The sequence below is a fragment of the Populus euphratica genome, unplaced genomic scaffold, assembly GCF_000495115.2.
Source record: "Populus euphratica unplaced genomic scaffold, PopEup_1.0 scaffold68.1, whole genome shotgun sequence".
Taxonomy (NCBI): Eukaryota; Viridiplantae; Streptophyta; class Magnoliopsida; order Malpighiales; family Salicaceae; genus Populus; species Populus euphratica.
In genome coordinates, this window is record NW_011499901.1 from 1133729 (window position 1) to 1146327 (window position 12599).

The 12599-nt window shown below is 32.9% G+C and overlaps 2 protein-coding genes across 2 annotated transcripts; one reads left to right on the top strand and one right to left on the bottom strand.

Annotated features, from left to right (window-relative positions):
* Window positions 1–1509: 1509 nt before the first annotated feature.
* LOC105132937 (DNA ligase-like protein) lies at window positions 1510–3554 on the top strand. The gene is made up of 3 exons (XM_011036688.1): window positions 1510–1793; window positions 2358–2664; window positions 2767–3554. Exons 1-3 carry the CDS (start codon window positions 1737–1739, stop codon window positions 3288–3290), a joined length of 888 nt encoding a protein of 295 aa, XP_011034990.1. The 5' UTR covers window positions 1510–1736; the 3' UTR covers window positions 3291–3554.
* A 1151-nt stretch (window positions 3555–4705) lies between these two features.
* LOC105132938 (inactive protein kinase SELMODRAFT_444075-like) lies at window positions 4706–8656 on the bottom strand. Its single transcript, XM_011036689.1, has 9 exons — window positions 8219–8656; window positions 7938–8109; window positions 7741–7856; window positions 6797–7651; window positions 6445–6693; window positions 6200–6360; window positions 5871–6098; window positions 5600–5749; window positions 4706–5294 (listed from the first exon to the last, which is right to left on the bottom strand). The coding sequence occupies exons 1-9, from the start codon at window positions 8433–8435 to the stop codon at window positions 5013–5015; spliced, it is 2430 nt and encodes an 809-aa protein (XP_011034991.1). The 5' UTR covers window positions 8436–8656; the 3' UTR covers window positions 4706–5012.
* Between the last annotated feature and the right edge of the window lie 3943 nt (window positions 8657–12599).

Genomic DNA, 12599 nt, shown 5'->3' on the forward strand with positions numbered 1-12599 from the left:
AACAAGCAAAGTATTAAAAGTGAACAAGATAACAAATACAAAACATATTAGTATCAAACATTAAAGTCCATATTGAGTTTATATCATATTTATTTCTACACTATTAGTATAAATTTTTCACCTTAACATAATAAAGAAGAGAAATATAAATAAATAAGATAAAAACATAAATAAGATATAAGTTAACTAAGTAAATAAAAGGAAATGAAAGGTATAAACAATATATTAATAAAATCAAAACTTAAGTATTAAAAAAAATATAAAGAAAGAGAGTAAGAATATGATCTTGATCTGAAAATTAAGACACCTAAATGCATGATAAATGCCTCTTTTTATATGCCAAAATTTGAAACTATTGATTTGTTAACTAATTGTTGAGTGTATGACCACATCTTGACTCGATGACAATTCTTATCTTTTTATCTAAACAAAATGTTATTTTTAGCATCAGAATTTGAACAGATTTTTCTCATGAAAATTCTAGTAAATTGTCTTAGCTTTTTTAAAAAATGAGGTTATTTGAATTCTTAGAACTTGAAATATGAACTAAATACTGAACAATGTCTGGGCTGCAGGACATATTCAAATTTTTTTTTAATGTTAAGATTTAGACTTTTAAATGACAGAATTGAGTTTTGGATGATCATGAATATTTGAGGTCTATGTCTTAGCTTTTTATCTATATAAATCAAATTGAAATCCAAGATCTATAGCTCCAAATATGATTTAATGACTAAACAGTGTTTTAATTTGACCTGAACTAACATCTTTTTTTTAAGTTTAACCTTCTCTTTCTTCTCAATTTCAGTAGTTAAACTCATTAATTAATTCTTTTATTTATGTGATAGGCCTGCATTTAAGATGAACGCTTACCATAAATCAAAGACATCTTATATTTATTATATATGTTATTATAAATCATATTATAACTAATGAGTTATTAATACTTTAAGTGCAAAATAATAATATAAAGTCTTTATAAAAATATATTTTTAAGTAATAATCATTGTTCAATTCATGGGTGATAACCAGGGTTTAAAAAGTAAATAAAAAAAAGATATATATTTATAGTATTATTAATTTTTTTTATTTCTATCCGAACTGATTTATTCAGTTTTAATTTTTTAAAACCAAACGGAACTAATTTTTTTAATTTAATTATTTTTTAAATATTTTTACTCACTCAAACAATAATGTTTGTCTAGAGCTTTTATTATGGGATCCAGCAGTCCAGTAGGATCCCTTAAAAGAGCCAGCGTGTCGGGTGGTCGGTGTATAACAAGGATATATTTTTTGACCCACGATGTAATTTGAGGGAAAAAAACTTTATTACTACAATAATTAATGTGAAGGTATAATGTCCTACTAGAGCTTTTATTGTGGGATTCAGAATTCCAATAGTATCCCTTAAAAGAGAAAGGATGCCAGGTGGCCGATGTACAACAAGGGTATTATCGGCATAAAAGACGAACGCACGCTATAAATATAGAGTACCCCCCAATACTTTCCTGGCAATTACTGATAGCATAAAACACGAACGGACGCGTTTGGAGGCATCGCCGTCTAGAAAACCTAGACTCGAGTCCTCTAGTGCAAGTTGGTTCGATTCGATTTGGGTTTTTTCTCCTGGATATCTTGCAAATCGAAGAAACAAAAGCGATTTTATTTATCTATTTGTTAATACCCCTTTGATCTTGGGTGGGTAATTCTAGTTACAGATCCAGATCCATTAACCAATGTCTCGGTGCTTCCCTTACCCGCCTCCGGGCTTCTACCGGATCGAATCGATCAAGGTTTGTTGGGCAAGTTTGATTTTTGCGTCTAATGCTCGACTTGCTTTCGTTGCAAAACTGAACTTGTAATTGTGTTCTAAATGCTTGCTAGCCTTCTTCGGCCTCAAGACTTGACCTATAGACTTTAGGGTTTCATCACTTAATTCAACTAATTCAGTTAAGTAATAATCCATGTCTAGATATTGCAATCTTGATTCTTCCGCAATCTTATTCTTGGTTGGGTTTTTTGCATGTGTCATTAGGGATTTGAATATAAAGAATCGTAAGTAAATTGGTAGAAATATTGCTCCTGGAAAGTCAATTTTTAGGATGTGGGATGAATTCTAGAAAACAAAGCAAAAAAATTAGTATGGAGTCGAATCTTGAGGATGAAGCCCATGAATTGACAGGTGATTTAACCTCTTGCAATGAATTTTAACGTATAATGCCCTAGCTTCCTGTTTCTTGACATAAATTTGGCAAGTGTTCATTTTGTGGGAAGATTTTGTAATTCGTGAGTTGGGTAATTCATGCTACTTTGATCGTGGCCATCTATTCTAAAATTGTTCTTATGGTACATAAAAGATCCAAAAGGAAAAGGAGCTTTCTGTAACAGAAAGCTATAGGGAGGCAAAGAAGAAGGAGAAGAAAGAAAGAAGGAAGCAGAGGAAAGAAAACAGTAACCAAACTGGTTATTACGGGGGTAAGTCTCAGCAAGAGGGGAAAGGAAGGCTTACAAAGGAAAAAAGGGAAGAAACTGAAAAGAGTGGTCTTACTGAAGAACACAATGAGCCCGTATGCCTTCAGAATGTTTGCTATTTGTCTGATGATGGTATTCGGAGCAACAAGAGGAGGAAACTGGACCCCTCAACAACTACTGATGACAAGCCTCGTGAGTTATGCTCATTTCTTCATTGATAGGTATATTTAATTGGTCTTATTATTTCTCGCAGGCTTGTTTAATTTTCAAGTTGTTGTTATCATCATCAATCAGGCAATGTCTTTCGCATTCGGCTGCCCTTGACAAGGCATAAAGAGCCAGATGTGTCTCTCAATAGTAAAGGGTTGTGCTCTACTTCTGGTGGGGCAGATTCTGTTTCTGGGCAGAGTGAAATTGTCCGTTTATCTGATCAAGAAACTGTCAACTCAAAGGCTGGGGAACTTGCATCTCTACCAAAAAATATACCTTGCAGTTCAGTTTTAGATAAGTTGGAGAGCTCTATTAGCCATGAATCTGAAACTTCTCGGTTCGGATTTCATGACCACAAGACGTTGAAAGCCGACTCACAATACAAAGGTTTAATTGAGGATTGGGTTCCACCACCTCTTCAGTTTGAGCTTAAAGATTCCGACGATGAAGAGTGGCTTTTTGGGACCTTAAAGCAAGAAAGTCATGGAAACAAGAGACTAAACGCACGCCATGATATCTTGTGTCGTGAAAGTTCTACTTCGTTGCCACGAGCACATTACTTGCCCGAGTCTGATGTTTACGCTTTACCGTATACAATTCCATTTTGATGTGAAGCATCCGTTAATGGAACCGATTTTGAATTTGTAGTGCAGATTTTACTATTGACATGATAGACAGGTTTAGAGCAGCCAACGTGTACAACTTGTAAATGAATGTAATTCTTTTTTGTTCTTTGTTATGTACAACAGGTTTAGAGCAGCCAAGTCGATGTTACCCACTCAGAATGTAATTCTTTGTTATCCTGTCAGAAACATTCTGTCATTGAACATTTTTTGATGCCCTGGATCTTTTTAATATTTTCATTGATTGAATTGTCCATTGTATAATAAACTCATGGTGAGTTTTTGCTTCTTTGTTATCCTGTCAGAACATTCTGTCTTTGAACATTTTTTGTCTTTGCCTACTTGTCTGATGGTGGGAAAACTCATGGTGAGTTTGTGCTTCTTCGTTGATTGGATGCGCGGGTCTTACCATTTCGTGCTGGCATTTTGTAATCCTTGAGCTGTTATGATGGTCAATCAGGTACCATCATTTGTATACAGCTGCCATTGAGAAGGCATAGAGAGCCTGATGCGTCTGCTGATGGGGTAGGGGTGGGGTTGTTCTCTACTATGGGAATAGCGGATTCTGTTGCTTAGGAGCATCAAATTATTGAAACTTCTTTGGGGTCTAGAATGTAAGATAATGAGACGCGGAAAGTAGAATCACTTTACTAAGATTTGATTTTGGGACACAAAATGATTCTGCTATGCTAACGAATCATTTTCATGGTGCCCGTTTTTTCATTTGGAGCTAAACAATCCTGATTTTCGAGACACAACAAAGCAAGAGCATGGGTGCCAAAGATTGAAAGTTTGCCATGATGTCTCATGTCATGCTGAATCTACGTCAAGGCTGCGTGCACAGCACCTGCCTGAGGCTGATGTTTAGGAAAACACTAGGCATGGTCAAGAACTTTTAAGGCGTTCATGGTGCCCAGTGCTTTTGTTGTCAAGGTGTCCATGAATGAGCTTCTGTTGGGCACTGTTAGTCTCAATGCGGGAATTGCGAGTTCGAGACAAAAGGGGCTAGAAGCTGAGAGAGCCACCAAACACCACCTTTTAAGGTGGAGCCCTGTTAGTGTCAATGTGTTTGTATTTCTTCTACATCTAGTGCAATTTCCTTTCTATTCTTTTTACAATCTTGTGTTCATTTTCTACCAGTGTATAAAACTCTATCTTTTGCAAATCTAACACAGGCCCATATACGGTCAATCTTATGGACAGTTTAAAGCCATATAAATCTTCAAATATAATCAAACCATTGGATCATTCCCAGAACATGAGCTGTTCCAGTTCAATCAAAATGCGGTTCTGCTTAGGTCCTTTTGGAACCAGTTTGAATTCTGCTGCCACCCGTTGGTGACTATCATCCTCCAAAAGCATTCTTAAGCCTCGATAAACACTCCCTTACTCACTCCACATGAATCTTCCAAATGTTTTTCACTAGTTCTTTTTAATATAGGCCGTTAAGTTCCACAGTGCAAACTGAGATTGGTAGTGACTGGGACTGGGATCTTTCTCATTGAAAAAATAGAAGAAAGAATGGAAAAAATGCTGTATGCAACAAAAGTCTCTTATTTTTTGGTGCAAACTGAGATCGGTAGTGAAATCCATTACGGCGAACTCACTGTGTATTTTAGTCGTCAACAACCAACCCTCTACTTCACATCCTATATGCCACCTTTTGGTTGCATCGGAACCAAGCAAGAAGGGAATGCGGCAAAATGATCAACCCTGCGATTCTTTCAGGTAGTCTCTCAACATAGAACGGCTCTTTCGTCCTGCCCTACTTGGCGTAGTGACATCAACTCTACTTAATGATGCAGTATCAACACTACTATGTGATGCATCATCATCATTTAATTGCAGAAATGAAGTCTCCAGCCCTGGTTTGCTGCCAAAATCCAGGAAAAGGTCATCAGGTTCCTCATCACTCGACTTTTTTAAATCATTACCATAGCTGTTCACCCATTCTCCTTCATCTTTTTCACCTCTCAATAGCTCAAGTATCTGGAGCAGGGATGATTGAAATGAAAGTCCTTGTTAGCTTGAACTCAAATGTTATCAAAGAGAATTGAACCAAGTTAAACTTCTAATATTTAATTGGCATGGCCAAACAATCTTTAAATTCAAGTTTTTCATGTCCACTGTTAGTCAAAACAAATTCTAGAGAAGCCTGTAGCAAAGTCTTGGCAATCTAGCTTGAGGCGTTGGTGATGTTTATGGATTCTTAAAACAAAACCGCATGTGATTTACAGGTTATTTTAACTAGGAAGAGATCGCAATTGTAACAGTCCTATATCACTGTTGAGTACCTGGCTAACTTTAGGACGTAATCTATCTGTTTGTCTGACACAGAGTGTTGCTGCAAGAACCATTCTTTGCATTTGAACAACGTCAAAGTTTCCATTTGTCTTTGGATCCAGCAAAGCTTTTAGATTCCCACTCTCTAATAACGGTGTTGCCTGCATTAGGTTATTCATCAACTTTGTTAGGTCATCCATTGAAACAGTGGTTTTGGGGGACTAGAAGCAAGAACAGCACTAAGATCAGCAACCGGTGAAGAGAGTGTGGGAAAACTCTTACCCACTTAATCAGGCACTCCTGTCCTTTCAGATCTTTGGAAATGATTGGTTTCTTTCCGGTTAACAATTCAAGGAGAACTATGCCAAAGGAGTACACATCAATTTTGTCACTGACCCTCCCATTCATGAAATATTCAGGAGCTATATAACCAAAAGTTCCAACAACATCACTATGTATTGCATATGCTGAATCAGCAGGTCCCCATATGGCAAGCCCAAAGTCAGATAACTGCATAGATAGAATTTGAACAGCATCAGGATTACGGTACTTGGAATAAATTTCGCCTTGAAAAGTTGTTTTGATGTGCAACAATTTGTTTGCAATAGTACCTGTGGCTGAAAATCTTTTGATAGGAGAATGTTCGAAGATTTAACATCTCTGTGAATAACAGGGCGAGAGCATTCGTTGTGAAGATGATTTAGAGCCTCGGCAATCGCAATAGCCACTTTGAACCTCACTTTCCATGGCAATACAGACTTCCTTCTCTTACCTGCATCACCATTGACACTCGAATAACTACACTTATTCCTGCATCATGTCTAAAGAAGCAACCTAGATGCTCAAAGATACTTGCCTTGTAGTCTCTCATCTAAGCTCCCCTGGGATAAGAAATCATAGACCAGAATTAAATGGTTATCCTCGACGCATATGCCAATTAGTGGTGTAATGTGCTTATGCTTTAACGAAGACATGATATCTATTTCCAAGGAGAAGTCACTCCATGCTTCCTTGTACTGTTTTAGAATCTTCACTGCCACTTGCTTACCTCCAGGGAGATATCCTTTATATACGTTGCTACACCCTCCCTCTCCGACGAAGTTCTCTGTTGTAGAAAACAAATTCATATCAACAAAACAATTTGTCAAATAAATAAATCTACACCTCCATGCCCTGTCTAGTTGTGCTCTTAGAAAAGAGAATTGAACCTGAGGAGAATTGATGAGTTGCTCTCTTCAGCTCCTCATAACCAAATTGTTTGCAGCCAGACGTGCACACTCTATAGACGCAGTCCATCTTCTTTGGCAGCTTTGATGCTAAGCAAGCCCCCATATTCTTATCCTTGTAACCACGCATCTTGTTTTCAACATAGCTCTCTACTTCTTTGGAAACAAAATCAATTTGAAATTTCGTAGTTGCGTCTTCAGATCGATCGGTTAGACTCGAAGCCCATTGAGCCACTGAAAATTTTTCAGCCTGAGATTCTTGAAAAGATTCTAAAGATGCAGAAGTTTTTACACGGAGAAGAGGCCAGCCAGGCCCTGATCGTGTGGAGTTTTTGGTGAGTACATGATCTGGATGCGAAGAAACTTCCTGCTTAAAGCCAAATCTCGCATCTTCTCCATTGCTGCTGCCATCTCTTGACCGATTTTCAGAGGTATGAAACAATTGGATAACAGTCCCTTCAATCTTGCATTCGTTGACAATAGAATAATCTGTTTTGAGATTAAAAGGAATCTTCGTTTCATTTGAATTCCTTTCGACCAGTGACATATTCCCTACTTCCGAATTTCTCAACGTGTCCAGAGCTGAACGATTGGTTCTTGGAAGAAGAGGCCAACCAAGCTCTGACTCAGGCAGCTCTCTTCTGATTACAGAAATTGATCTGAAAGTAACTTTTGCCTTGTAAATAACGCTGTCTTTCAAGTAAGCACTGTCATCTCTTGATACCTCTTCAACTCTTTGAAATGTGCAAGATGTGATTTCATTAACACCAGGCACCCTTTCTTCTCTTAAACTGGCATGGTTTGTATCAAGACAAGGCTTAGGATTTAACTTGAAACCTGCAAAATATGATCGAAATCAGAGAGTCACTTTTTTTAAAACTTTTACTAAATTTTTTCCAGAATTAAATGTGATGAATTAATCAAACCTCCTATCAGTTTAATTAAATCCCTTTTGAACATTATTTTCGCCTCTTGAGCCGCCCAAACAACGATAATTGCAGGCAAGTGATCGGCAAAAAACTTATCCCATGAACTCCCGTTCCTGAAAGATATTTAAATAAAAAATCAGAGAGAAACTCAAGAACCAACCACTTTCTTATGTAGAATTTCCATCTCAACTCACCTGGGAGAGTTTCCTGGGTTTAGTTCTACTGACAGAGCTGCACAACGCTTTACCGCTTTCTTCAAAACCTTCTGGATAGAGCATGAACTTGAAACAGGACTAACCCTTTTCACCAATCCCTTATAGCATCGTGAACAGTCTTTTGTGTCTAAGCTGTCTTGAAAATCATTATCTTGAGAAGAATACACGAGTAGCAAAGAAGAAAATCAGGAACAGTTCAAAGAGTAAAACCAGTTAGCATTCAAGATTGAAAAAACACAGACTTTGCTAGTAATTAATACCTGAACTGGTGAGCACCTGATGCACAAATTTGGCAACTTCAAAGAGATCACAGTTGAAACACTCTGCACAAGAATTGCCTATCAGGTTTCCATGAAAAACCTGTTCCATTTTCTTCGAATCTTCTGCTAAAATTCCCTCACGAACGCTTAATTCTCCTTTCATTGCGTTCAAGCCTCTCTGGTTCCACCTTAATCTCCAGCCTCCCCTAGCATTCATTTTAAGCACGTTTCACATTTCTGCCATTTATGACCATCAGCAATAACACTAGTCCCATATACAGCCCGCCATTACTATTCGCCCCATAGATAGAATATTACATTCTTTTTTAATGAATTCAAACAACAACCAACAGAAAGATTACAATAAGGAAACAACAAGGTAAAAAGCTCAAACAATTCTAAAGAAACATCTTAGTCATTGATTATATGATTACGAACGCTAAAATGTGTGACCATAAAGGTAGAGAAGTCCATATGATAAAATGGTTGAATCTTTTAAAACATGGACAAGTAGACACGGGACCTATGCCTGATGTCGAAAATTTGACTATGTTCTTTGTTTTTATTAAAGCTTACCAAACATTCTTAAATTATATGGACATCAAGACAAAAGATTGCCCGTCATTAGAAGAAAGTTTAACTTAGCTTCACCGAAATTAAAAAAGAAATAAAAGGTAAAGTCTGCACGTCTCATTCATTTTTTAATTCAAGTCCGACAATCTTCAGTTTTTGACCAGAGTCTACCAAACAAGCAAACCAAAGTCTTTGTGTGTTTTGTCTATGAATATCCTCCTTTGACCTGGTCCCAGTTTGGATAATTTTTTGCTTTTTTTTTTCTTAATTGTTGCTTGTATGATTGTATCTTTATTTTCTTTCTTTCGTTTTTTTGGTTTTTTTTAAATATTAATTTTATTTGCCAAAGGTTAAGTATTAATTCCTTAGCTTTTAATTTCTTTTTAGCGTGAGTTTGTTTTTGCCGTTCAAGTGTTTTCTAAACTATCTTTTACTTGAAAAAATATTAAATTAATATTTTTAGATGTGTTTTTTTTTAATAAATTAATATTTTTAGATGTGTTTTTTTATATATATAATTTTAATGTGTTAATATGAAAAATATAAATATAAATATATTATTTTTATAATTTTCAATTGAAAAATACTCTATAAAAATATCATGTAAGACTTTAACAACGCATAAGTTAGAGAAACTTTAGAGGGTAAAATGTTACCCAAAAAAGAAAAAGAGAGGTTTTTGAACTCTAACAAGAAAAAAAAAATCTCAATTGAACACTTGAATAAAACAAGCGATGCGTCGCTGTATCTTAGACATCAACCATGACACGTCGTTTATTTAGGTAAAACTCATTTTTGTAGATCACATGTTCCCCAGTATCAAACGACAGGGTCGTTATCCGAGGTCCTAAAGCTGAGCGACATGTCACCCGTTAGCCTTAGATGGGTTGTTTGATTTAATGAGAAAAATCTCACACTATCCCTTCTCAATTTAATTTGTAGGAAATTAGGAATTGTTTAATAACTTCAATGTACATTTTTGTTTCTGCTAAGAATAGATGCGTTCGAAGATAATCATGCCAGCATCTAAGTTTACGCAATTTTACACTCAGAGATAAACAACGAAGAAGATAATCAATATACAAATTAATTAGTTAATCATCATTTAAAATTACATTTAAACATTTACCAAATTTTAATAATAAAATTAAACTATCAGTATGGAGGTTTTTAGAAAAATGTATTTTTTATAATGTTTTTTTAGTTTTTTTCTATTTAAAATGAATATTTCTCTTATTTTATTTTTTCTATTCAATATTATTAGCATTTTTTCTTGTTTTTTTTTTCTTATATAAATGGTTGCAATAATTTCTTGGCAAGTAAAGAGATGAATAAATAAAAATTGAATATTTTTTTTGTCTTTTCATATTTATGTTTTTTTTAGGATTTTGATATATAACAAATTTAATTATTTTTTGCTTTTATCTGCGTTAATTGATACTAGAGCTCACGATTTTTAATAGTTTTTTTAGTTTTATTATGTGCTCCAGAACAATCATAGCCAGCAAAAATTGTATAAAAAAGGATGGAGAGATTTCTCTTTAAAAAAATCATCAAAGATCTAATGTATTGTTTATATTTGGGCCAATTGTTTTCACTCAAAATATTAGCGGTGAGACCCACAATAAAACACCTGGACAAGGATGTTGTTTTAGGGGTTTATGATGGGTTAACTTGTTAAAAAAAAAAAATGTCAGGGAACCATGAGAAAATGTTGATGGAGAATAATTTTTAATTGCATACTACACTTAATGAGTTCCTTCCAACTTGAGACACTAATGTAGGTACTTTTTAAGAAAAAAATATATTTTTCTATTTTTTTTATTCTTTATTATGATATTTTTTATTTTAATGTAATATTTTTCTTAGTTTATATTTTTATTCAATATTATTATAGTTTTTTTAATTTTTTTTCTTTATAAAAAACTGTAATAGCTTTTGGGTGAGTGAAGATATAAATAAAAAAAATTTAAATATTTTGATTGTATTTTTTTATTTACAGTATTTTTCACCTTTTAAAAATTTAATTAGTAACTAATCTCTTTATTATTCACTCTCATCTACATTAATATTTTATACATCATATATATGCTTAAAGTATATTGATTTTTTTAGCCCCGTCACAGTGTGCGGGCGCCCGCCTTATGCTAATTACCGTGTGAAGTGAATTATTTCTCACAATTCCGTTTCTAATTCTGAAAGAATATTAAAGGCCAAACCCACTTTTGTCTAAAGATAAAAGTAGGCCATGAGCAATGAGGCTCATCCATAGCCTAACCCATTATCCCTCAGCCTCTTTTACGTAAAATTACGCTCACAGCCCTCCGATTCCCATAAAATAAAAAAAAACACATTATTATTATTATTGTTATTATTATTAAAAAGCCTTCACATTTTACATAGGTAATGAACAGTTTCATTGTAATCCTCTAATTTTTTATTTTATTTTTAACTTTAAACTTAGTTTTTTTCCAAAAAACATTATCCCTTAATATTGAATTTATTAAACATTAAATTTTATAATCTGTTTCAATTTATTTTTTATGAACTTATCTCAGTTTTATAACTTGGATTACGAGTTTTTTGTGTTAGTTATGTTAACTCAGATATTTTTTTTATTTTTTTTAAATTATTTTTTTGACTTTATCTTTTAATTGATTGAGAATTAAGTTTCATAATTATTTTTTAATTTGTTTTCTATAGAGATACCCTCACTTTCTAACCCGGATATTACAAGTTAATTTGAGTTAACATTGATTTTTTTAACATATATTGGAAAGCCTTGGCATTTCATTGTGGTAATGAATCACTTTAATCCTCAATTATTTTAATTTTTTAAAAATAATTATTTTTCAATATTAGATTTATTAGGTATCAAACATCATAATTTATTTTAATTTGATTTCTATAAAGTTATTCTTATCTCGTGACTTGAGTTATAAGTCTTGCGAATTAACTATGTTGACTTTATATTTTTTAATTAATTTTTTTCAGTTTTATCATTTAATATTGAGTTTATCGGGGATTGAATTTCATAATTGTTTTTTTATTATACAAGATTATCATGATCTTATGATCCGAAACATGAGTTTTATGGGTTAGCTAGATTAGGTCAGTTTTTTATTTTAATTTTATTATTCAACATCAAGTTGTTTTGAAACTAAACTTTATAATTTTTTTAATTTTTTTCTAAGAAATTATCCTTATTTCTTGATTCAAGTCTGATAAGTTAACTTGTGTAGATTTAAATTATTATTTTTTTCAAATTGATCCCTTGATATTAGGTTTGATTAAGAATTAAATTTTATATTTTTTGTATATGTTTTTTATGAGGTTATTATAATTTTATAATTTAAATTACGAGTTACGCATGTTAACTTGAGTGATTACTTTTGTTTTTTTAGATGATTTTTTTTTTAAATTTTATCATTCAATATTTGATATGTTAAAAATTAAGTTTTATAATTTATTTTGATTTGTATTTTATAAGATTATCTCGATCTTATAACTCAAGTTATGAGTTTGTTTAGTTGACTTAAATATTTTTTTTTTAATTTCATTGCTCAACATTAAATTGATTAAGAATTAAATTTTATAATTTATTTTAATTTATTTTATATAAAATTATTTCAACATTATGATCATATATCAATTCAAAATTTACTCAAATGCTTTTATTAGTTTAATTTTATTTTTATTTTTATTATTTATCAATTAAAAATTAAATTTTATAATTTTTTTTTACAAAAGATATAATATGTTATTTTAATGTTTATAAAAAAATATTTTCTTATTTTTTTAATTTATG